The sequence below is a fragment of the Alligator mississippiensis genome, chromosome 1, assembly GCF_030867095.1.
Source record: "Alligator mississippiensis isolate rAllMis1 chromosome 1, rAllMis1, whole genome shotgun sequence".
Taxonomy (NCBI): Eukaryota; Metazoa; Chordata; order Crocodylia; family Alligatoridae; genus Alligator; species Alligator mississippiensis.
Genome location: NC_081824.1, coordinates 160,552,119 through 160,577,667, shown reverse-complemented (window position 1 = coordinate 160,577,667; position 25,549 = coordinate 160,552,119). Strand labels below are relative to the sequence as shown.

At 42.8% G+C, this 25,549-nt stretch overlaps 1 protein-coding gene across 6 annotated transcripts in view; it reads right to left on the bottom strand.

The window, feature by feature from the left end:
• CATSPERE (catsper channel auxiliary subunit epsilon) overlaps window positions 1–25,549 on the bottom strand; it is an 89,302-nt gene that overhangs the window by 2,170 nt on the left and 61,583 nt on the right. For 4 of the 6 annotated variants that reach the window (XM_019500612.2, XM_019500614.2, XM_019500615.2 and 1 more), the window contains 9 exons: window positions 16,518–16,593; window positions 12,916–12,968; window positions 10,462–10,515; window positions 7,669–7,702; window positions 7,507–7,586; window positions 6,734–6,833; window positions 5,167–5,259; window positions 3,969–4,126; window positions 831–884 (listed from right to left, as the gene is read on the bottom strand). In XM_019500612.2, coding sequence (XP_019356157.2) covers window positions 831–884; window positions 3,969–4,126; window positions 5,167–5,259; window positions 6,734–6,833; window positions 7,507–7,586; window positions 7,669–7,702; window positions 10,462–10,515; window positions 12,916–12,968; window positions 16,518–16,593 — 702 coding nt within the window. Of the gene's footprint in view, window positions 1–830; window positions 885–1,943; window positions 2,593–3,968; window positions 4,127–5,166; window positions 5,260–6,733; window positions 6,834–7,506; window positions 7,587–7,668; window positions 7,703–10,461; window positions 10,516–12,915; window positions 12,969–16,517; window positions 16,594–25,549 lie in introns of those variants that run through there. The other 2 variants (XM_059716044.1, XM_059716037.1) reach the window with 2 other exon arrangements.

The window sequence follows — 25,549 nt, the reverse complement described above, 5'->3', positions numbered from 1 at the left end:
TGCTGCTTATCCTCTGACCCTCACCCAGCTATGCAGCAGTGGTTGTAGTGGCAGTAGCTATAGTTTGGAGTTGGGGCTAGAGCTGGTGCCATTACTGTTGTGTGGTCAGGCAGGGCCTGCAGTAACCATATGCTCTGGACCCCAGGCTGGAGTAGGGCCAGAGCTGGAGGGTAAGGAGCAGTGAAGGGGAGGTAGAGAGGCAGAGGCTTCAGGGGCAGAGGCAGTAGGGCAGTGACTTTGGCTCTGACTGACCTTAAGCCTGGGTCAAGGCTGGAGTCAGAGCTGCAGCAGCTGCCTGCCTCCCACTACAGTATTTACTCATCTTAGATTTGAGTAAATATGGTAGGTTGATAGAAGTTGGAAGTGTGGTCAAGTTGATTCACTGAATTCGGGTGCAAAATACAATAGAAGCCAAATTGCACTCTCATTTCCATCCATACGAACTCTATGGGTTTGTAGGGAGCCTCTGGCAAAATGATTTCTGCAATAGCATAGCTAATGAGAGTTGGTGGGTAGATGTGACAGGGCCTCTGCAAGGAAGGCCAACACCTGCGGATTTTGGAAGATCAATAGATCAATTGGCACATGGTATGGAACTCAGAACTAGCTCTGGCAAGATAGCAGGCACTTCCCAGCTGCAAGTACTTCCAGCAAAATTACAAAAGCCTAAACAATTTTTTAAAATTTTCATGTCTTTCTTTGGGATATATCTGCAAATAAATTGTGTTACCTTATGTTTTTGTAAAATGCTATGATATACATTTTATTGTTATATATATATATATATATTAACAACAAAATCATATTTAGTTATATGTACTAGCAATTACCTTTCTACTATGCCATATGTATGGACTGCAAAGAATGTTTTCAAGTCACAAAAACTGAAATTAAAAAAATAAAAATGATAAGAAACCTTCTCATGTCCATATTGCTTTATGTACTTTATAACAACCTGTATTTAAAAGTTGATTATCACATTCAGATTATTACAAAAAAAATTTGAATTTCTACGCAACTGTCAAGATGCAGTGTAATATTGGTATACTGGAGGTCACTTTTTTTTTTGACAGTGATGATTTGGGAGCATTTATACATGGATTCTGATATTCTTCCCATTTGGGAAAAAATACATTAGGTGAATTTTATCCCAATAATTGCACTAGGGCTGGCATAAGACCAAAAGGGAGATGACTATTCCCCCTACAGTGTCTGAAATACTGGTAGCTTCTAGAGCCTCAGTACAGGTTAGAACAGCTTTGAAAAATGTGTTTTGGTGTAACGAGAATAATCAGGGCACAGGTATGATAAACTAGGACACCAAGTTAGTAGTATACTACTAGCTGCACATCCTCCATGCACCAGATGTTGGCTGGACTGTAACAGTCAGCTGAAGTCAGGTGTCAACACGTGCCTTCAGGCAGCTGGTTGGTGGCAGTAGGAGCCTTATTTCACTTGGCAGAGTTGAAGTAATTGCCAACATAGTGGAGGGTTTTGTTTCCACAAAGGGACTTTGACTCTACACACTCAAAGTTTTGCTGGTAGAATTTTCTAAAGGAAATTAGACCTTAAGAAATTATTGTCCTGATGTAAAAGAAGGAATACAGTCTAATTCAGCCTCTCTCAGTGAAACTGAAGCTCAGATACACACACACACAAAGAACAAACCTATTAAGTAAGGATATACCATTTCTTACAGATTTTAGAAAAAGCCTGGTTTGACTCATATCCCAGGTTTATGTCAATGTTAGAGAGACTAAAAAGTGATCCTGAGGCTTCAGTTAACAAACTGCTGGGCTAAGGGGCTTTTGCCTTCCATTTCATAGAGATAGAAAGATTTCACATTCCATTCTGTAAAAGTAGGAAGAATGTAGGGTTAGGTATTTGGCCAAAAAGTACTGGATCAATTGATTGGTCAAATATTGTCAAATAATGGTCAAATATTTAAAGCATCAGTTTATTAGAAAAGTAAAGAGAGTGCCTTTAATGTTCAATAGGTATGAGATTTAATGTTAGTTACAAAAGCATTAGTTAGCTGTTATTGTGAACCAATGAAATACAACTCTGAAAAAAGCTGTAATGAATTATTATAACTAATGATGCTAGGCAAGTATAAATGTGAACAATAATCAAGACTGAAGAGTTCATCTTCTCTTTGGCTTTTATTCTGGAAATCCAGGGTCACTCGAAATAGTTATAAAATAACAAAATTAAAAAAAATAAAAAATAAAAATAAAACACACCTGGCAACTCTACAAGATAAAAATCAACTGTTAAATCCTAAGTAGGCAAAAAGCCAACTCTTCAATCATTTCACTTTGTATTGTCTTCATTAGCTTCAACTGCATTGTCTACATCTTCATCATCATTGGCATATCTGTCTTTCTCTTAGTCTGAATATTTAGTCCACATTTCCTCTTCCATTTTCTTTTCTTATCTTAAACTGTGATACATGGTCACCATCTTCCCAGCAGCAGACATCTTTAGTCTATTTCTGGTTTCTGAATGGTTGACTCCCAAACTGACCAATTTTGTTCTGTACATTCATTAGTGCATGGAAGTGTTAAATGCATTTCTGCCACTATAGCCAAACTGCCAAGAAGACATAACCCTTTTCACCATAATGAAGGAGTAAACTTTTTTCGTTCAGTTACTGAGATTGCATTACACATTGTTTTATAACTGACTTGGCTGATTTTTGCTTGATAGTTTGCTACTTCTGTCAGAATTGCTTGTTTTTTTATATCCTTTAAAAATTGCAAAAGCTACTAAATGCTACAAGCTTGTAGCTCCTCTGGGCTTAATCCTGCTATCACTGGGCACCTCGACATGTGTGCTTTCATATGCATTAGTCTACTTTAATGCACATTAACACATCACTAAAAAAAGTGCTATTTAGTTAATGCGCATTAAAATAGGCGAATGTGCATTAAGCATCACTTAAAACCCATGCTCTTTAGTTACTGTGCATTAAGACAGGCTAATGCACATTTTCCTAGTACCTCACAATGGAGGTTTCCTATAGATGTTCAGGGAGCTGGAAATCCAGTGCATCAGAGCAGACTAGCATCACATGTATCAGTGTCCCTGCGCCAAAAAATGGTGGCGAGGCACTTTGTACTAAAGCTCATTCAATGAGCTTTAATTGAAAGTGCCCCGCTGCCATTTTTTGGCACTGGAGACACTGATACATGTGACGCTTGGGCCCTTTTAATTAGCACAGCTCACTAATTAAAGCAGCCCCCCCATGCCTCCCAGAGCACTTGTAAAAATGCCCTGAGGTACTATATTTAATGTGTATTAACTAAGTGCGTTAATGCATGTGTAGATGTGCCCACTTATTTGTATAACAAATTTGTATAACTTATTTGTATAACAAATAAGTCTTCAGCCCCACATGGCTTAATTAGGGGAAAGGAAAAACTCAGGAGAGAGGAGCAGGACAGGAGGTGCCTGCTCCTGTGACAGTGAGAGCATGTGTGTATGTGTCTGTCTTAACGTCCATAGGACTGAGGGGCAAGGACCCCTCACTTCTGCTCTTGCTAGTAGATGACATAATGAAACAAATAAACAAAAATCACCACCTACACAAGGGTATTCTCAGTTTCAGGAAATGTTTGACAATTTTTAACTGTGGTCAACTAATAGGCAGTCAATTGACCAATCATTTGACATTTTTTGACCAGCCAATTGACTGGCTTGAAAACAGCCTAGGAGAGAGATGACTAAAAATTTAAGCAGGAATATTATTAGCTGAAATAAGAAAAGGTGGCGGATTTTCAAAACTGTATCTGAACTGTATTTCAATTTTAGCTATGTGTATTGGAAAATAACAAGAACTTCTAAGATCAAAGTATATCTTAAGCAAAATTATTTTTAAAATGTCAATAGGCAGTATTTTTTAATCATTTTTGTCCTAAATCAACCATTAAAATAAACTTTTCATGTTGCAAAAATGAAGAGCTAACCTGAAGTTTGGATCCAGTATCTTCACTTTGAACACATAAATGCCAGACTGTTCCGTGTTCCAAATGAGCGAATTTGAACCAGAGTGGTTTAAAATGTGATACTGCTGAGATAGGTCTTGCAGGTTTTTATGTGAGAACTCAAAACAGGAGTTATAATTCTAAACAGAAACAAAAAAGAGTTTCGTTATCTTTTGGGCTATTTTTGAAAACCAGTTAGAAACAGACCCCCACATACAGGGTTCTGGATTTGTGACAGCTAAAAAAAAAAGATAAATACATGAGGATTCAATAAGCATACACCAGTTAGAGACTAACTAAAGTACTCCGTTTCTGACTGTCTTTTTCTTTTGATAGCAGGATAGGGGGAAACCAAATCTAGCCAGAACAACAACAACAACAACAACAACAAAATTCCTTTAACTAACTGCATTTCTACTGAGTGCAGAAAACTTATTAGGCGATTTATTGATCTGCCGTATTGGTTTCCATATCTAAGTACAATAAACCAAGAATGGCAGACAAAATATAAAATAAATAGAAAATGAATAAGCCTCAAAAATATTTCAAAGCAATAATGCATACTTAGGGAAGGTACTGTCCTAAGTCTGAAGGGGCACGGAGAGGTCACATTATGGTTGAAGTCCACAGAAGAAATTCTTGGGTATATACAGCAAGGTAGTAACTCTTTGAAGCCTGTACAGTATACTCTCCTTCCCCACATTCAACCAGCTACATAGGCTAGGATGGAGACAATGAGACTTGAGGCCATGGCTCCTATGTACCTTGCATTATTAGCACTGGTAGGGGGTCTTAGGAGGGACCGAATTTCCAGTGGGATTCTGGTCAGCCGAGAGCAAAAGTAACTATTGTCTTCTCTCAGACGGTACAATAAATACTTATTCTGAAAGTTAGAAACTTACGTAAATGTCTCAATAATAATCTTTTCTGAAAATGGCAGAAATAACATCTCAAATAGTAAGGAAAATACTGTCAAATATGGTAGTTAACATTTTCAAGTAACTTTAGAACTTTTAAAAGAAAGTACTCTAAGGCTGGTATACAGATATGAAAGCAGCTGTTCTTATTTTACGTTTCCTTCTCCCTGAGAAATATTTAATTGTTTATCCAGTGCAAACTGGATAACTGAAAAATGTATTCATATTATTAATAAGTTATTTCTAAAAATGTAACTTCCTACCTGTGGCCCCCAAATATCATCCAATTCAATTTCTTGATTTTTATGGTTCTCAAGCAGTGAAAACCAATTCTGTGCTTCACGTGAACAGCCTACCTGTTAAAAAATACAAAACACACAAAATTATATTAGCCTCTGTGTATGTGAATCAGATGATGGCAGCAGTGCAGTGTATACATGAGTACAGCATGGCATTGTGTTTCAATCTATTTTATGTATATTTCTCTTATACCTTCTAAGGTGAAAGTACCCAGGTACAATTTTAAGAGAATTAAACATTAAAAGGAGAAGATTATGCCTGTAGTAGTAAACTGGTTGCAAAAATATTATGCTGGTAAAGAATGACAATGGGTGGACTTATAATAGCCCTCAGAAGCAGCCACAATATTGCACTGAATTCTGTCTGGAGTTGGCACCACAAAAGCAATATGTGCTTTAAAAAAAGGGACCTATATAGTGAAGCACTGAGGAAAGGTTATGGCATTAAAAAAGAATGAGTAGGACAGTGACCCCCACATGTCCTCCTTCGTTAATCACTGTAGGCAGGCCCTAACTCTACTGTAGTTAATAGTGAGAATTCAGTAATTTAAAGATCAACTGTCTTAAGTGCTCTAAAATCACTTGAATTGTCTTAATGTTTTATTTACTTCATGGAGGGTGCAAGGTGTAGGGGTCTATATTTGGGTTCACTTTAGCAAGGGGTTTGAGAATCTAAGGGTCAGCTGTTTAGCTGCTTAAGTGCCAAACATGCCATATATGCAGGTAGTAATTTTAATGCTGGTAAAATGGATGTGTAAGCATGTGTGCACACACTGAGCACATGCAGTAGTCAGTACAACTATGTATGTGCCAGTGTTGTGGACATGAATGAGTCTCCGCAGCATGAAAATGTAAACAGCTGGAAACCCACTACTAGCAGGTGTTAGACTCCAGAGGAGAAGCCTCCCATGTCTTAGCCCAATAGCTGAGTGGTTAGGGCACTTGCTCAGAAAGCTTCACAGTCCTGCTTATATTGTCCAGCTTTCCCCATGTTGCTTTCACAGCATGACCTGTCCCTAATAGCCTGTAAACTTTGTCACTCTGTCTAAAAATCAAGGCATTATTTTGCTTTCAGTTACATTTAATTTGCACAGCTATATTCTTCACAGAATTTTACTTTAAGAGCCATATGGATGCCATGTGCTAGTCACATATAGCAAATAGCTACTCACATATATTGTCCACAAACACAAGAACATAGACTAAAAGTCAAGGTGATTTTCATGGTTCACTTTTTGACTCATATTGCCATGTATTTTCTTCCTTTTTTGTCTTCTCTTTAATTATCTTTTAATTTTGATGGTTCACGCACTTTATTTTGAACAATCTATGCTGGTAAAACCAGTAAATAACATGCTAAAAATTTGTAAGTAGTGAAACCTGTGACTTAATACTTCCCTTCAAAGAGTAGCTGTCAGTTTATTTATACTTAGTTAGAAAAGTAAACATAAATAAAAAGGGCAAACTTTGTGTCTATCCAGTTCTACATCTGATATATTTAAAAATGTCATCTAAACAAAAGGAGGCTTACATCTCCCATAGATGAGTTGTATCCAAAGTCAGTTCTACCTTTAATCTCCCATAAAATATAATTTGCCTCAACCATTTTAACAAATGTGTTGCCATCATATCTGTAAAAAATAAAAGATAACTGCAATGTCAATGAATAAAAGCAACAGCACACCAATGGACAAATCCTGCTTTTGAATCCATGGCTATGGAGAGAATCATGGACAATAAGGTATTTATGTGCAAGAAGAGTGAGGTACAAGTAAGGTATTTCAGGGGTTCCTGCATAACTGTGAATTGGGACAAAGAGAGGGCAGCAACATGGATGAGACCGAAGGATCTCTGGCCATCTTTACATGTGCTGGGGTGGGGGGAAGGGGAGCAGCAATAATTAAACAGCCTGCAGCATCTCATGCTCTTAGCATCCTGCACTTCAAAAAGGGCAGCAGGGGCTGTTTAACTAAAGCTCCTTTGACAAACGTTAATTAAATCCCCCCCCCTCCCACCACCATTTTGAAGCACAGGGACGCTGAATACATGTGACCCTGAGGCTGCTGGAGCGTGCTAATTAGCACACTCCAGCAGACTCGATTAACTGAGCACATGTCAGTGCAGGTTTCGGGCCTGCATATATATAAGTGCTCTTTATGTAGATCCTCCTTCCTGGGCTTACAGAACATTGATATTTACTAACGTAATGCTCACCATTGGACTGAAGCTGTATTTTTGCAGCTTCACAGCACTATACAGCCTTGGGGAAGGTATCTGCTTCTTGCTATACGATATTGTACTTACAGAGCAATTTCAGGGCGAAAAGGATCTCTATAGTAAACCTCCATTAGGCAGCCATATTTATCCCAATCATAATCTGCCACCTAAAAAAAAGCTGTATTAATATATTGTATTTCCTGACATAATATGCAGATATATCAAAATAGAACTCCATAGTTCACTTACTGTATCTTTAGGTGATGAGTGCCATAAAAAATTCCTAATGTAAAGAAAACTTATTGTTGATTTTGCATATTTTAAAACATTTCCCTCTCTTTCTGATTCCAGCTGGATTGGTTTGCCTATGTATATGATTTAAAATGTCACATGCAATTTTTTTTTATGGCTTGAAAAAAAAAAGTGAAATTATTTTGTTTGCAAATCTTTCTCTATAAAGTTCTAAATTCTCCTGTATTACTGGATATGTTAGAGGCACTCTCAACTTAAAATAACACGTGTGCCTGAAAATGCAAAACCAATATTGGTATAAGCAGTATCCCAAACTAGTAACTAAAGCAGAGCTTCTCAACCTTTTTCGCCCCATGGCACACTTATCTAAATAAAAAAAGCACCGTGGCACACTGGACATGAAGCAGTGGGCAGGAGGGGGTGGCGTGTGGCCACCTGGACACTGATGGGGAGGAGGGGTGTGGCATGCGGCCAGCCAGACACTGATGGGGAGGGGTGGCACGCGGCCAGACAGACAGCAGCAGCAGGTGGAGGTCATGGCTCCAGCCCAAAATGCTGCAGCTCACCTGGATATACCTGATAGCACAACAGGGTGGTGCAGCACATCAGTTGGGAAATGCTGAACTAAAGGATACAAAGAGAAGAAAACTCCTCTTCCTTTCTGTCCACAGTAGCTTTACACTGTGCATTTGACAGTCTATTGGGTAAAATACTGACCCACTGATTCAGTGGGAGTTTTATCATTGACTCCAATGGGAGCAGGATTTCACTCTTTTTGTTCAGTCAGTTTCATTGATTCCCTTATAATGTAGATTTGATCCTGTTTTCACTTAAATCAATGACAAAAATCCCAATAATTTCTGCAAGTGAAAGATAAGGTTTTTCCTCTTTCTGTGTCAGTATTTTAGATACTGACACGATAGAGAATAAAACAAAAATAGTTTCTGAAATTTTTGAGGCTCAGGGGCTGGTGTTGTAACAAATGACTTCTAATTGGGCGTGTCTATATGAAAGCTTAACTTTCCATTAGAATAGTTTACTGCGACTTAAGCATGTGTGTCTACATGTGCACATGCTTACTATGCAGTAAACCTCCCTAATCCCAAGTAAATTTGCTACCTGTAAATGCAAGTAGCAAATTTACTTGAGATTAGTAAAGGTGCAGTAGTGCTCGTGTAGACACCTGACAGGAAGCAAAATCTGCTCCCGGTCAGCCATCCACCAGGGGGTGGGAAATAGCTCCCTGCCCATAGGAGCAGCCTGCTGCTGGGGCAGACTCCGCTACAGGATCCCAGGCAGTGACTAAGTCCCCCTGCCCTGGCAGCAAGGGGCTCTAAGCCCCCTGGTCTGAGATCACGATTGGGGAGTGCAGGCAGTCCCTGCTCTGCTATCGCAATCAGGAAGCAGGGGGCTGGGAGAGACCCTTATCTCCCAGGCTTGGATCCACAACTGTGGGGCTGCTGCTGGGAGAAGCATCTCCCATCAGTGCTCCCATGGTTCTGGAGCTGGTGCTGGAACTATTCTGCTGGTGGGGGCTGGGGAACCTGTTTCCTGCCCAGCTCCATGCTCATAGAGCTGGGTGGGAAACAAGCTCCTCAGCCCCCACAATGCATGCCCGGGTGGGGACAATGTTCCCATGCCCTGGCAGTAGGGAGCTCCCAGGCCCTGCTCCCTGATTGCCATCATGGAGCTGGGGCTGGGAACAGGCTGGGAGTTTTTTCTCAGCCCCCATTCCATAATAATGGAGTGGGGGCTGGGAACAAGCTCTCCAGCAATTGTGATTACAGAGCAGGGGCTGGGAGCTCACTGCATGGGGACAGTTCCCACCCAGCCTGGAGCTGGCTGGGCCCTGCCCCTGACTGGGACAGTTCCCAGCCAGCCCCAGAAAGCACATACAGCCTGGATATGTGGATATGGCTGGGGACTGTCCTATTTTGGGCAGTCCCCAGCAAGCTCTGGGCTGCACATGCAGACTTCCCTGCACAACCTGGGGCTGGCTGGGAACTGTCTCAGTCAGGGGCAGGTCCCAACCCCATGCCCCAGTTTGGTGGATGAGGCATGGGGCTTGGAAAGAGCTGGAGGGGTGGAGTAAGTCCCAGCCCCCTGCCCTGATTCACTGGTGGGGCAGCTAGCAGCGAGCTAGCTGCTAGCTGCCTAACCCACTGATCAGGGCAGGGGGCTGGGACCTTCCCTTCCCTGCAGCTCTTTCCAAGCCCCATGCATGTGATTGGGGAGCTAGGGGCAGGAGCTCCCTGCTTCCCAGGCAGGGGGACACTGTCCCTGCCCTAGCAGCAGGCAGCCCCCAGGGCCAGGAGACAGCTGTGTTAGCAGCCAGAGGAAGCCTGGAGCTCCCCCCTGTGGTGGCAGGGGCCCATTGCGGGGCTGCAGGAAACTTGGTGCAAAAAGCAGCAAATCTGCTCCTTAATCCCTGTATGTGTAGATGCCTGCCCAAAAACGTTTACTCCAGAATAGTTTACACCAGAGTAAACTTAGGCCGAAGTAAATGCATGTGTAGATGTACCCGTTATGTGGTATTGCTTGCCTTAGTTTCAAGTTGATAGTATTTTAAGCATTCCTTAAAAGGATACTAACTTGTTTAAAGTAATTTGTACTATATTTCTTGTTTGAAAGTAAAGAAAATTGCATTTGAATATAGACATACTGAAAAATTATAGTTTTATAACTAAATTTGTTTAAATTAAAATAGTTCTACATGAAAGTGAAGGAGGCCATATCTAAAAATCCTAGTCTTCTTTGTATATCTCTATTATTATTAATAAAAAATCTTACCCAGGTAATTTGTAAGAAGTAAAATTATGTTTGATACAGGTTATACCTGGAGGTCTGCGGAAAGATGGAAAAAATAGATGAATGGTATAATTTAAGGTTTTAGATTTAAGATTAAAACAATGTATGAAAATATAAATGAGTGAACTCTTCATTTATATGGTGTGAGAAACTGCCATTAGTTTTACAATAGCTGACCTATATTTCGGTACTTTGAGCTCTATTCACAGCAAAAGTTTTCCCTATAATTTTGATATCTGACAGGATATAGGCCAGATTATTTTTCTTGATTTAGCTCTCCTCTCAGGCAACAGAATGGGGCCACACTTACTGTCTATGTCTGGCTAGCTATGAATTTCCTGAGCAGAAAATATCTCTCCATTTACATAAATTCTGCATAGTCAGTTGGTGTTCCAATAGCAATTGCAATCTTTGGCAGCAAAGATAGGGAAGGAGTCAAACAGCCAAGAGGAATGGCAGAACAGGTTAGGGAGAAGTTACAGAAGCCAGATACTTTCAAGTAAGCAGAGCCAGATGAGACGTACCCTAGGATACTGAATGAAATAGCTAATTTCAGAGCCTTTGAGAAACATCAAGGTCAGGTGAGGTCCTGGATGACTGAAAAGGACAAATCTAGTGCCTATCTTCAAGAAAGGGAAGAAGGACTTTCAGGGGTACTGCAGACTGGTCAGTCTGACCTCAGTACTTAGAAAGATCATGGAGCAGGTCCTCCAGGAATCCATTGTGAAGCACCTGGAGGGGAAAAGAAGTGACCAGGAACAGCCAGCATGTAGTCACCAAGAAGAGTCATGATTGACCAACCTTATTCCTTTCTATGATAAGGTGACAGGCCCTGTGGATGGAGTGAGAGCAGTGGATATAATATACCTTGACTTTAGCAAGGCTTTTAACACCATGTCTCACAACATCCTCATTTAAAAGCTAAGGAAAAGCAGATTAGATGAAAGTTGAGTAAGGTACATGCATAGCTGATAGGATCATCGTACTCAATGAGTAGTCATCAATGGTTCAATGTCTTACTGGGAGGAGGTATCAAGTGAGGTTCCCCTGGGGTCTGTTCTAGGTCTGATATTGTTTAATATCTTCATTAATGATTTGGAGGATGGGATCAAGTATATGCTTAGCAAATTTGTGGATGATACCAAGTTGGGTGGAGTTGCAGATATTCTGGAGGGTACAGCTAGGATCCAGAATGACCTGAATAGACAGGAGAAATGGTCTGAAATCAATCAGATGAGGTTCAACACATACAAGTGCAAAGTCCTACACTTGGGACAGAATAACTGCATGCACAAATATGGACTGGAAAATGACTGGGTAGGTTGCAGTATTACAGAGAAGGACCTGGGGGTTGCTGTAGACTACAAGGTGAAAATAAGCCAATGGTGTGCTCTTGTTGCAAAAAAATAAAAATAAAAAGGCCATTAGCATCCTAGGCTGTATTAACAGTAATGTCACTTGCAAATCAAGCGAAGTGATTTTCTGCTCTATTCAGCCCTAGTGAAGCCTCACCTGGAGTACTGTCTCCTGTTTTGGGCCCCACACTTTAAAATGAGTGGAGACAAATCTAAATGAGTCCTGTTCAGAGCAACAAAAATGATTAAGGGCCTGGAAAGCAAGACTTATGAGGAAAGGCTGAAATAACTAGAGTTACTTACTCTAGGGAAGAGAAGACAGAGAGAGAATTTGATAACAGTCTTCAAATACCTGAAGGGCAAATTACAAAGAGGATGGAAATGGGATTACCTCTGTGGCTACAGGAAACAGGACTAGGAGCAATAGCCTCAAGATGTGGCTGCAGAAATTTAGGTTGGAGATTTGGAGGAGCTTTCTATGAGGGGAGTCAAGCACTGAAACAGGTTACTTTGAGAAATTGTGGAATCTTCATTCTTGGACATTTTCAAGAGCAGGTTAGACAGGCACTTGGCTGGGATGGTTTAGTTAGGGGTGAGCCTGCCTAGATGGACAAGATGACCATTGGTCATCCCTTCCAGCTGTTTTTTTCTACGATCTTCTCAAAATCATGGCATAGGCACTATGCCAAGGGGGAACAAGAGGGTTGAATCTGAGTGTGCCACTGTGGTCTGCTAAATTGCAGTGACAGACAGGTCTTTGGGAGCTTTTGCTAATGTTAGAGTAGCCCAACTGATGCCCTAACCTGCCCTGGTATTTGGACTAGATGTCTGCAGGATGGAGTTTTGTGGGCTGTAGGGCTCATCTTCTATCGTCTCCTGTGTAGCCGGGAGAGATGTAGCTTTCAGGCACAAAGGGCCCCTCTTCAGGTCTTCTTCAGGTTTTTCCTTCTAATTAGAAAGAAAAACATTTTCCAGATGGACCAACTGAAGTATATTTAGACAAATATTGCTACCTTATCAACATTTATTTTAATCCCAAATGAAATAAACAAGGATTGGAAAAGGGATCATTAAAACTTACTTTTGAATGACAATATGTCTTGATGGAGGACACCCAACAAATAAATAAGATAGCTGAAAATAAATAAATTAAACAGATCTATGTTATATATCTAGGAAACCGCTGCTTAACACTATTTTGCTTAGTGCTATTTCACCTATAATGCTCTTTTTACATTGATACCTGATTCCACTTAGTGCTCAGCGAGTTCATTATAACACTCACAGGCATCATACACCTGGCACTGAAACGGACATTAATCCTGACAGCCCTGATTCTGGTGATTTTGGTGGCTTATAAAGTGATTCTGGTGGCTTTAGAAACTGAAAAGTGAAAGTGAAAGTTGGTTTCGTTTAAGACTTGGTTTTACTTAATGCTTGTTTTTTCAGGAACCAATTAAGAGTGCTAAGCAGTGTGTATGTGTGTGTGTGTGTGTGTGTGTGCACATAGTGATTATCTATAGTACATCTCTGATATGTATTTACATACAATAAATCAGTTTAAAAAAATCAAACCATGTTGCAATGGATAGCAGCATAAAGGCATGTATAAATCAATTTGATATTAATCAAAATATGTATCTGCTGCAACTAAGCCAGCACTGACAAATGTATTTATACCTTATTATATTATTTAAATGATATTTTCAAATAAAAAACACATTTTTAAACCTGTTTTTCTATTAATGCCCTTTTACTGTAAAAGATAAATAGATCACTTAAATAGATTCCAGCTATCAAGAAGGACATTTGAATTCCTTAGACAATTAGTGAATACAGTGCACCACTCCCAAAACTTAAAAGTTTCACAGGGGGCTAGCCTCAGTGCTGAGGAGCTTTTAAGCTTTGCAGATAAAAAGTCTTGAGGATGAAGGTTCACAAGTTTGAGCTGAGGTATTGTTGCTACCTTAAAGGCTACTGAAATTATGGTAGTTTGAACCAGGACAATATAGTTAGTGGCAGTGCTGGTGCATATGCAACACAGCATTAAGGTGGCTACGTTCCTGGTTTTTGAATAGCACGCCCAAACCAGACACAGCATGTCTCACTACAGCATCAAGCAGCATTGCTTCCATAGCATGATACCAAGACATCATGCATTTTTCCAGGACCCAGCTTTTACATTTGGACAAATTCTTGATTTTTTTTACATTTTTGGGGGACTACAGGACAGCTTTTTCCAAGCTGTTATTATCCCAGCCAAGGAAGGATATTTGAGAATTTTATGCTGATGGGTCCTGCTGCTTCATTTAGCTTTTGGGACAGCTCTGCAGAACTCTACTTCTTTCAGTGATTTCCTTCTTATGCAAGATCCATTTTGTCTCTTATCGCTCCTGAACACTTTCTCAGTGTAGCAAAACCCCCAGTTTTGCTTTTTTTAATTAGTATTTAAAAATATACTCCCTCCCCTTCCCTTAACCATTTCTGACTTTCTCTCTGCCCTCTCTATCCCTTATAAGTGATTACAAGTAATACTAGGTAAGCTAGGCTAAATTCTTGTATGCTATTATTGTAAAAACCCCCTTTTTATATTGTAAATATTACTCTGTTATGTTTGTATTGATTTTTTTACTATTTTATATTGTATTTTGCATTGATTTTTATTGTTTCATATTAATACTGTATGGTTTAGGCCTGTGTCTGTAAAGTAATGTCAAGTTTCCATCTTGTAATGTCAAGTCTCCTTGTGTCCCCTGCCCAGGCATACCCTACTGTAACTGTTGTAACGGTGTGACTCATATCTACCCCTCCTATGTAAATTGGCTCCTGAATGAATGGGGATGAGTGAAGGTGCTTGAGAGACAATGGCAGTAGGTCTAAAAATAGCTTCCTCTGAATAACTGAACCATCAACTCGACGACCCAACCATCACCCTGCATTGACCCTCCCTGGCTCAAGATTTGGAAGACAAAGACTGCTGCAGAAACCAGCCAACCCACCATTGTGCTAAGGCTGCACATGATCAGTATGAACACCTGGAACCATCTGGAATAGGGCTGACTTTGCCTGGACATGCCCTCCTCGTAGGAGATCATAGGTAGTCTGCCCCATAAAAAGGGGTAGTGAAGACTGATTTCTTGGGACACCCTCTCCATCTGGACCAGCACCATGCCACACCACCTATCTACCCCAGAGACCCTGCTGGTGACCCCGTCTGGACAACACCTGCTAGACAAAGACCCTGACTGGCCATCGAGGACCCCCTTCCAGCCTGGATAGGTAGCTATCACCCCCACCCTCTCTTCAACCAAGGACTTGGTTGGACTCTGTTTCTCTTCCCTACCTGGACTCCAACCCTTCCACTGAGTCTCTTTGTCCTGCTACCATTGTGAGTGCGTGTGTGTGTGTGCAGGAACCAATAACTTCATGGGGCTGTGTAGTGTGTTGTCTGTTTAATAAACCTGTTATTTTGAAACCCTGAGTTGGGTTTTCGTCTGTTTCCTGACTCTTTCCTCCTTTCCACCACTTCTCTGCCCCCTGATCTCCCAGCTTTCTGCCTCAGTTTCCAGCCCTGATCTCCCAGCTTTCTGCTTCTCTCTCTTTCCTGGCTGTCTCCTCTTTGCCACTGGGCTTTTTCCCTCGCACCAGTAACTTCAAGTAACCCTGGGGTCACTTGACCTTAAGTAACCCCAGCTCCCTTCCAGTCCCCCAGTTCTAATCCTGGCCCCAGCAACTTTCATTCTCTCATTTTAACCCCCATCCATCTCCCTCCTTCCCTTCCTTCTGGAGATCTTTGACCCTTCATTCCCCCTCCCATAGTCACCAAGCACCCTAGGTATCCCAAGTACCCTAAGCAGACATATACACCCCACACCACCCAAGTTAGAAACTCACCTGTTTGTATGTGTTGGGTGGTATATACGTGAACTGGCGTATTATGTCTCTATCTATATCTCTGTATCATTGTGTACGTGATATATGAATGATTGATCTCTGTGTGTGTATTGGATGTGTATGTGCCTGAGTTGGTAGAGTGTGTGTGTGTGTAATTGATTTTTGTATGTGTGCATGTGCAATTGTACACCACGCCATCCTGTCTAACAGTGTAATATTGAAATCCTGAGAGTTGGCCTGGCCCCACAGGACAACATCAGCAGCACCGAGCTGTAACCTCTTCTTCCTTTGAATTCTATTTAGACAGCATACAGGTAATGTCAGGGAACATGGTTGTAGTTAATGAAAATAATATCTACTGGAGATTAAGCCTCAGGGTATAGATAAATGTAACAGTTGTATTGATGTCAAATGACACAGATACAAGCTGTTACAGCTCTTACAACTGCATGATCCTATAGTGATACAAGTGTACCAAAACTGCTTCAACTTTACCCTTGCTTTATTCTAGATAAAAGAATAAATAAAAATTGTAGTGCTTTAGGTTCATGCAGGCCTAACAATTGAAGTGTAATAGCTGCTGTGTAACTCCAAAGCAGCAGCTCCCCCTTTTCTTTTAAAGCAGCTGAAAGTTACATTTGTCTCTACCATCAGGGTAAAATTAGGGTCCTGGTAACATCAATAGTAAAATTCCAATTGATGTCAAAGGAAGAGAATTTCACCCTAAGAATCTAAGATGCAAGACCACTAGATTTTATCCAAATGATCTTTTTGAACTATAAAACTCACCTTTCTGACTGTTGAACATGCTCTTCCAGTCATACTAGGTCGCACTTCAACTGTCATGACACCAGTGGTTTCATGTCTATATTGGAAACACTGTCAGTGTTATGATTTTTTATATTTGTTTCAATATAGATCAATAATAGCACCAAATTAACTAACAAACTATAACCACAGCAATGTATTTATGTTTGGAGGCAGAAGGGAGTTTTGGCCTCATAGGTCTCAAAAGCAGATGCAGAGGGATAATCTGGAGCATATTTACTGGTGCATTTCTGGATCTAGAGCATTCAGGCAGGAACAGAAAGGGAATGGTCAGAGAATAATTGAAAATTAGGAAGGGATGGAAGGGACCTCAGGACATCATCTAGTCCAACTCCTCGTTCAAAGCAGGACCATCTCCAACTGGATCATTCCAGCCAGGGTTCTGTTAAGTTGGGCCTTAAAAACCTCCAAAGATGGAGATTCCACCACCTTTCTAGGTAATCTGTTCCAGTGCTTCACCATCCTCCTAGTGAGAAAGTTTTTCTTAATATCCATCCTAAACTTTCCTTGCTGCAACTTGAGACCATTGCTCCTAGTGTCATGGATTCACCCCAAAACCAAGTTGCCTTTGGGGTTCACAATGCCGTATACATGGATATTTTCCCAAATTAGATTTACCCCTGTGGTGTTTGGCCTCTATTTGTAGCTAGTATGAAGCGGTGTTCAGTTTTGTCATCGTTATGCCTGTATAGGACGTGATATAAACAAACTTTTGTAATTTCATGATGCAACTCACAGGTAGTCAGGTTAGGTATTTAGTACACACCCAAGGGGCATCCTGGTCAAATACATGTAATTAAGAAACAGAAGTGGCTGTACTTGCAAATGGTCAGGTGTGGTAGTTACTTCTCACACCCAAGACGAACCCAATCCCTAGACTAGGCAGGGTGTTGATTTCATAGACATTAGGGCTGGAAGAGACCTCGGAAGATCACCGAGTCCAGCCCCCTACCCAGGGGCAGGAAGTCAGCTAGGGTCAGAGGATCCCAGCAAGATAAGTGTCCAAACGTTTCTTAAAAGAGTCCAGAGTAGATGCTTGCACCACCTCTGGAGGAAGTATATTCCAGGCCTTGGGGGCTCAGACCGTAAAGAAGTTTTTTCTTATGTCCAGTGTCATGGGATGTGGTCCTCAGGGATGGCCGTGATACCCCTAGGGTTCCTTGACCATGCCAATCCTGCCCCACGGGCACCCCCTTTCTTTCCTGCCATGTCTTTCTGTCACTGTAATAGATAAAGGCTTCCCTTTAGTTTATATTTTGGGCACGGCCCTGATGGACCCCACTGAACCCTGTGGGTTCTTCGACCCCTTTTGGATCCTGCTCCAAAATGGATGCCTCATGGGACCCCCTCAGCCTTATGGGCTAGATGAGTGGCTCCAAACTGCCCCTTTACCATGCCCCAAGCCTTGCAGATGGTATACAGATGTTGTCTCCTTGTATTGAGGCCTCAGCAACTGTGCCCTCTCTGGCGCTGGGGTCTCCACACTGTAGTGGGCCCCCAATGAGGCCTCCTCCTTCCCCATCAGCCTGATCCTCCGGTCTACAAACAGGATCAAAATATGAGCCCCTGGGCTATAACATAATGCAATCAGTTCAGGGGGTGCTGTCCCTTTAAAACATTAAACCTCCCCCCTAGCACTAAGTGCCTTGAAGGCCAGAGTCCCTGGTGAGCTCCTGGAGCCTCTTAATCCTACTAGAAGTAGCACAGGCAGTATCTCCATTTGGCTTCTTCTAAGACAGCTCCTTCCCCCTTGGCTGCTGACAGAGAACTGCCTCTCTGGTCCCAGTCCTGGGGTTTATATATGCCCCAGGCCCTGCCTTTTTTGGTCAGCTGACCACCTGCAGGTGTGGGGTAATCTCCTCATCCCTGTTGCCATGGTAACTTGCAGCTGAGGGGTTCCTAACTGACTGCTAGGGCTCTCTCCCTAGGCAGTTTCTGCCCTTAAAGGAACAGGCAACTTTGTGCCCTGAGACATCCAGCCTAAAACAGTCTTGGACGAATTTGTGACTGTTGGACCTTGTCATCCCTTGGGGCACTCTGGTGAACAGGTGTTCCCCCAGATCCTGATGCACACTCCTTATGTACTTATAAGCAGCCACCAGGTCTCCCCTGAGCCTGCACCTTTCCAGGCTGAAGAGTCCCATGGCTCTCAGCCTCTCATCATAAGGCCTGTTCTCCTGCCCTCTGATCATACATGTGGCTCTACTATGGACTCTCTCAAGCTTCTCCACATCCTTTTTAAACTGCAGAGCCCAGAATTGGATGCAGTACTCCAGCTGCGGCCTCACCAAGGCCGAGTACAGCGGGAGGATGACATCCTGAGATTTAGTTGAGAAGCATCTATAGATGCAAGCCAGAGTTTTGTTTGTTTTACCAGTTGTGACATCGCGTTGGTGGCTCATGTTTATCTTGTGGTCAATCATGACCCCCAAGTCTTTTTGGCTGTGGTGCTAGTGAGCGTAGCACTGCCAAGCCTGTGCTGTGGGGTTTTTTTTACCTGAGATGGAGTATCTTGCATTTATCAGTATTGAATGTCATCAGGTTTATATCCACCCACTTTCTAAGGCTATCCAGGTCAGCCTGGATCACCAGCCTATCCTCAGGCGCAATGTTTCCTCTAAGGTGTAGCGATCCGTGAGCATGCCGCTTCAGTCCATGAACACGCTGTTACGGTCCATGAGTGCGCCACTTCAGTCCATTCCCGTTAATAGCGTAACAAACATATGACCGCTTGAATAGTAATTGAGTTCTGCTTAATCCTGGTGGGGCTCTGCAATGTGTCTCAAGGACAGCAATAAGGTATTGGGTTTATGGGTTTGCACCCACCTGGCTTTGAACGCTGGCTCGCGTGCTGCCTTGGCCCAAACTGAAAGGGGCGTATGCTCTTTTGTTTCATGGACTGTCTGAGGTGGGCTTCGGTTGTCCCTTTGGCCTTCTCTGAACTTTCCTGCCACTTCTTTGAATGTTATGTCAGTGTGGGGCTTGGCCTTGAAGGTCCCCTCAGGGATGACCACTTCGCTGGGGGATGTTCATGGGGCTCCACCTCTCCAACACCCCAGCCTTACACCAACCTCTGGTGGGATGCCAGATCTTGAAACGGCCACCTTTCCAGTGTGGATGTTCCTTGTGCCCTATTGTACCCCACTTTTTTCCTTGGGGGAATGATAATTAGCTGGATTGGGCTCTAAGCCTGAGACCCCCTTGAGCTGGCTGGCTCTATTCCTGGGGTTGGTATGGGTGCCCCTGTCGATCAGGGGTAAAGAAAACAAACAAAGAAAAGAAGCAAAAAAAAAAAAAAAATCCCAAAGGGTCTTCCCATCCGGTGTCCTACTGGTCGGCTTTTCCAGCCCTCCTGTTCATGTTTGGCAGTGCTCCCCCCAACGCTGGTCCCATGGGGTCCCTCTTTCCTTTCCACCCCTAGCCCAGTTCCCTGACCTGGTACCTAGGAGCAGTTGAGTGGGAACACTTATGCCTTCCCGGGGTTGACCTCAGCCTCTTTCTCTGGCTCACTGTGCCGGTTATGTCACCATTCGGCATCTCCACCGCCGAACCTCCTCGGTGGTACTAGGGGGAAGTCACCCCAGTGCTCCTCCCCTCCTGGGACTCGGTCTCAGCACCCCCGGTGCATGGGAGCCTCACTGATTCAGCAGCCGCCTGTCATCCGGGTGTTCCTAGTTCATGCTGGCTTAGTCCGCTGCTGGCATGGAGAGCCTCCACCTCCTCACTGGCTCTCCCTGCCTTACTGCCAGCGGCCGCTTTTATCCCTGCCGGCTGGTATGTCTTCATGACATCACCCACTGGCTTTAATTGCATAAAGGTGCGGCTTGTAAACCGTGCAGGCTCTTTTCTTCGAACCTCCAGTGTTGCTCCTTCTGCAGGTAAGTAGTTGCTTTGTATTTCTTTCTTTCTTTTCACGTTTCTTCCCACACTGTGCCCCGTGGGCAGGGCTTCCTGGTCCCTCTTCTTGCTATCCCCGGGATAGGGTTATTATACATTCATGAACAGATTTAAGAGTTAAAATTGTCACGAGTCACAAACAGCTGGAGGGTTAGGGTCTGATTCCCCTCACATAAAATCAGATACCAGTATAACCGCAGTACTTGAGTGTGTATTGATGAAGTAACTCCTATAGGTACTTACATATTAAATTAAATAGCTTTACCCAAACATTGTGCCAAAGAAAAGTAAAATAAAGAAAGCAGTAAAAGAGTTTTGTGCACCATTAGAAGTCATGTAAACTGCTTACATGCAATGGTTTCCTTCTATGGTGTTTACAGGCCCATATTTTCTTTTCATCTATGCCTTTGCAAATCAGCAGTGACTTAATTGAAAAATAGAAACTTACAGTGGTGTAAAACTTGTATGAGAGGGAAAACACATGCAGGGCCAGCCAACAATCTTTGGGGACCCCCTGTGGGATGTAGTTCTGGGGCCCCCTGATTCCTCTCCAGGGCCAGGAACTCTTCCCCCACTCAGCCAGTAACTAAATGAATGTTCCGGCATACCAGATGCAGCAGAAGAGGTGGTGGATTCCAGCCACAACAAGGTAAAATAAAACAGCAGGAGCAGTTCCCCGGCACCACAAGGAGGCACTCTGCCCCAGCCCCTGTCCCCGCCCCCACCTTGCCTCACCTCCTGGGAAGGAGCTGGTGGGGAGGAGTGAGGAGCTTATGTCTGGTAAATGTCCCACGCCACCAGGCTCCTGATACCTCCGCTGCGCTCCGTACCCAGCTCCTCTCCAGGTGCGTGTGCGTCATTAAAATGTTGGTGCACAGCAAGATTTTAAATTGTGTGCAGCCATGCACGCGTACACCTTGGAGGGAATCTTGCTCAGGTGTGGATGTTCTACCCCAAAGTTTAGTGTCATCGACGAACTTGGCCAGTCCGCTTCTGACACCAGTGTCCACATTGTTAATAAAGTTGTTAAAGAGAACAGATCCAAGGATGGAGCCTTGGGGGGACACTGCTGGTCATGGCTTACTATGATGATTCACTTCCGTTGACTACCACTCTCTGGGTCTGAACTCCAAACCAATTCCCCAGCCATCATACTGTGATGTAGCTGAGGCCACAATTTGCCAATTTTTTTATGAGGAGATCATGGGACATCAGATCAACAGCTTTTTTAAAGTCCAGATATATCATGTCAATCTCTTCTCTCTTGTCCAGGTGGTATGCCACCTGGTCATAGAAGGATATGAGATTGGTCAAGCAAGACCTACTCAAAACAAATCTGTGCTGGCTGTCCCTCAGGATGTTGCGCTCAGCCAGCTTATCCAGAAGGGTTGCCTTGATAATTTTCAAGAATGGTTTCTTTGATGATTTTTTCCAGAATTTTTCCAGGGATTGAGGTCAAGGTGACTGGCCTGTAGTTCCCTGGATGTACCTTCCTCCCTTTCTTGAAGATGGGCACCATATTGACCTTCTTCCAATCTTCAGGCACTTCACCTGAGCGCCATGAGTTTTCAAATATCTTTGCCAGTGGCTGGGTTCCTTAAGTATGCTGGGGTGCAATCTGTCGGGACCAGCTGACTTGAAGGTGTCCGGCCTCTCAAGGTGTTCCTTTACAAGGTCTACACCAATGCTGAGTATAAATTCACCCTCACCCTGACTGTCCCGCATCATGCTAGGCAGGGCAGTCCCTTTGGGCTGATGAAAAATCGATGTGAAGTACCCATTAAGCAGGTTGGCTTTTTCCTGGATGTCAGCTGTCCCATTTGGTTTAGCAGGGGTCCAATGTTATCCTTGCTTTTCTTCTGACTCCCCACGTATCTGAAAAAGGACTTTTTATTGTCCTTGATACATGTAGCCAGTTGGAGTTCAGTTGCAGTCTTGGCTTTCCTGGTTCGCTCTCTACAGGTACAGACCAGTGCAGAATACTCCTCCTTAGTGGTGATTCCTGTCTTCCATCCTTTATAAGCCTCTCATTTTAGGTGTAGGAGGTCCACAAGTTCCCTGCTGAGCCAAGGGGGTTGTTGTGCCCTTTTGCTACCTTTTCTCCAAGATAGGATGGACATCCCTTGTGCTTTCAGGATCGCTCCCTTAAGGAGCAACCACTACTCTTGGACTCCCCCCCCCCCGTGTCGAGTCATGGTCCCTTAGGGCCTCAACAACAAGCCTCCTGAGCTTATCAAAGTCAGCTTTCCTAAAGTTGAGGAAAGTTGATGATGTGTGTTTGAACAATAGTAGACATTCCTATTAAGAAAAAGCCACGTGTTGCTCCTTGTATGGACTGAAGCAATGGTTAAGTAGATTGGGCCAAAAATTTTGTTCAGAAAGTTACCATTAGTCACAAGGGGCAGACACACCATTAGTCATGTCCTACTTGGTGGAAAGAGAAAACTCATCTACACAACATTAATTCTCCCCAGAAATAAGAGCGAGATTTGGAAGGTATAACATCTTGTGCCTTACAACACAAGGGGGTTCAGGAAACCTTTAGGAAAGGGACATTTTTGGGCCCCAACTTCTGAGTTGGTAAAGAAACCAGATGCTCCCAAAACTTTGAGAATCCCATCTAGGGCTCATCTGGGACAAGCTGAGGGAGTCAGTGAACTGGCAGGCTGCTAGCCAAGATAAGTCATCTGCAGAGAAATAGCTGGTCACAGGGGACTGTTCTGAAGCTGTTTCTAGATAGAAAAGTAGTGTGAAGCCTTGTTTTTCTGACCTTTTATATTTGTCTTATCTCTCTCTCTCAAATTATAGTTACTTTTGCTTGTATGTTATACCTGTTTTGTAACAAAATCCTTTTCCTGTTTAGTCTTGTTGATTGTCTGTGACAAGCATGATGATGACATAGTAACTGTTGCTCCATCGAAGTGGGGATCTGCCTTCTGTTTTAGCAAACCCAGGGTGATAACCCCAAAGAATGGCAGACCTTCCTCTGCTGGAGCTGTGAAGAGCTGGTTTGGGTTGAGGGAGATTAAGGTTGGCTAAAGGTAAAGAGTGCCCCCAGGATTGACCCCAAGAGCAAGATCTATTCTGTCCCCTAAGGCCCCATCTACATATTACACTTAAGGTGTGATTAACCTTAAGTGGTCACCTGGCCACATGTTCAATTAATTAATGGCATAAGAGGAATAAGCTACTAAATTATTCCACAAAATATGTATAATAAAACTTTACAGCTGTTGCCTATCATGCCATTAATTTGAATGTGCTCCTAGGGGTTCCTCTATCTGGAAGCCCTATCAGCTGATTGGAGATCCCAGCTGATGCAGCCCAGGTGCACCTCTGAGCCTCGGAGCTCCCAGCTGATGCTGGCTCTCAGGCCCTGCACTGGAAACCCAATCAGATGACAGGGGTCCCAGCCACAGGGGTGTCCCATGCATCCCCATGGCCAGAAGACTGCAACTGAGGTACAGTTCCAGCTGCTGAAGTGCTCCAGACATCCCCACGACTGAGAAACCACAGCTGATGCAATCTCTCACTTGTAGAGATGCTTCAACTCCACTTATTCATAGAGATCTCTATGGCAGGAAGATTACAGCTAACACGGTGTCCTAGCTCTGGGGGTGCTTTATGTGCCCTTATGGCTGGGAGATCACATTAGCTGTTGTTTTGTAGTCACAGGGTTACATAAAGCAGCCCCATGGTTGGGAAACCATGTCAACTGTGGTCTCCCTGGTGCAAGGACCCCCGGAGTGCCCCTGTGGCTGGGATCCCAGGTCAGCTGATGGAGCTCCCAGCTGCAGAAGCATATAGTGCACCCTCATAGCTGGAAGCCCCATCAGATAACACAGGCTCCCAGCTATGGAAACTTATTTCTTGCCCCTGCACCAGCAGTAAGGTGTGAGGGGATCTGCTTCATGATCCCACAATCAGACCTCCTGCTATGCATATGTGGCATGACAGGAGGCACGATTATGTGGATTATGCATTATCTTACCTGCAGGGAGCTCGCTGCCTGACTGTATTGTACCTTTACCTGCAGGTATAGAGGGGCCCTAAAATACACAGCAGAACAAAGGGGAGAAACTTGGGTTCCTGGGCCCCCACAACATCTTAACATAACCCACAGCTCTTGCCAGCCTTACTTAGGAAAAAAAATCCTTTCTTATCCCAAATTTGGTGATTGGTTTGACCCTGAGCAAAAGAGCAAGATCCTGTAAGGAAGACACATCTGAGTTTCTGAAGTACCAGCATGAGTGACAGGTAATCATCAGGTACTGGTGTGTCTACATCCTAGTAGTTCAGAGTAAGATGAAAAACCTCTCCAGAATCTAGTAGCATTCATGTGGGGGAAAATTCCATCCTGGTCCCTACAGGCTACCAATAAAATTGAAGTATAGGACTGCAAGACACCTACCATATTACATATGAGTGACTTATGCTGGAGTGATCTATGTAGTACTGATGTTACTACTACATTACCATCACAATTTCTACAATATTAGAGATGGCAATCTCCTAACTTGAAAAATATTATAACCAACACAGGAAAATTCTGTGAGACTACATATTAATAGGTGGAGAGGAATTGATTCCAGAATTAAAAATAGTAGCTGCTTAGGTATAAGTGGATTAAGTAATCATGAACTGATCACAATTATTATGGGCAAACAGAATAAAAGTCCAAACCAGAAATATGTCTATGCTTGATGCTTTAAAAGATCTGTGCAAGGGTGAAAAAACGAGGTGTTCAGTCTATTGGCAGAAATAATTTAAAGAAAAAAAAGTATAAATTATAACTGGGAATTAAAAACATTTTAGTTAATGCTCAAAATACTTTCATAGGTGGGAAATAAAAGATCTATAAAATTTAAAAGCATATATAAGAAATGGAAGAAAAGGAAAGCTGATAATGATTAATAAATTGGAAGATAAGAATTATAGAAAATTTGATAAGGGAAGGAAAAAGACAGGTAAAAATTAATGGCCAGAAGAATTAAATATCATATAATTAAATATAAAATGTTTGTTAAATATACTAGGAACAAAAGGCATCCTAATGCTAGTTCGTTACTAGGTAGAAACAGTATAGTTATTGATAA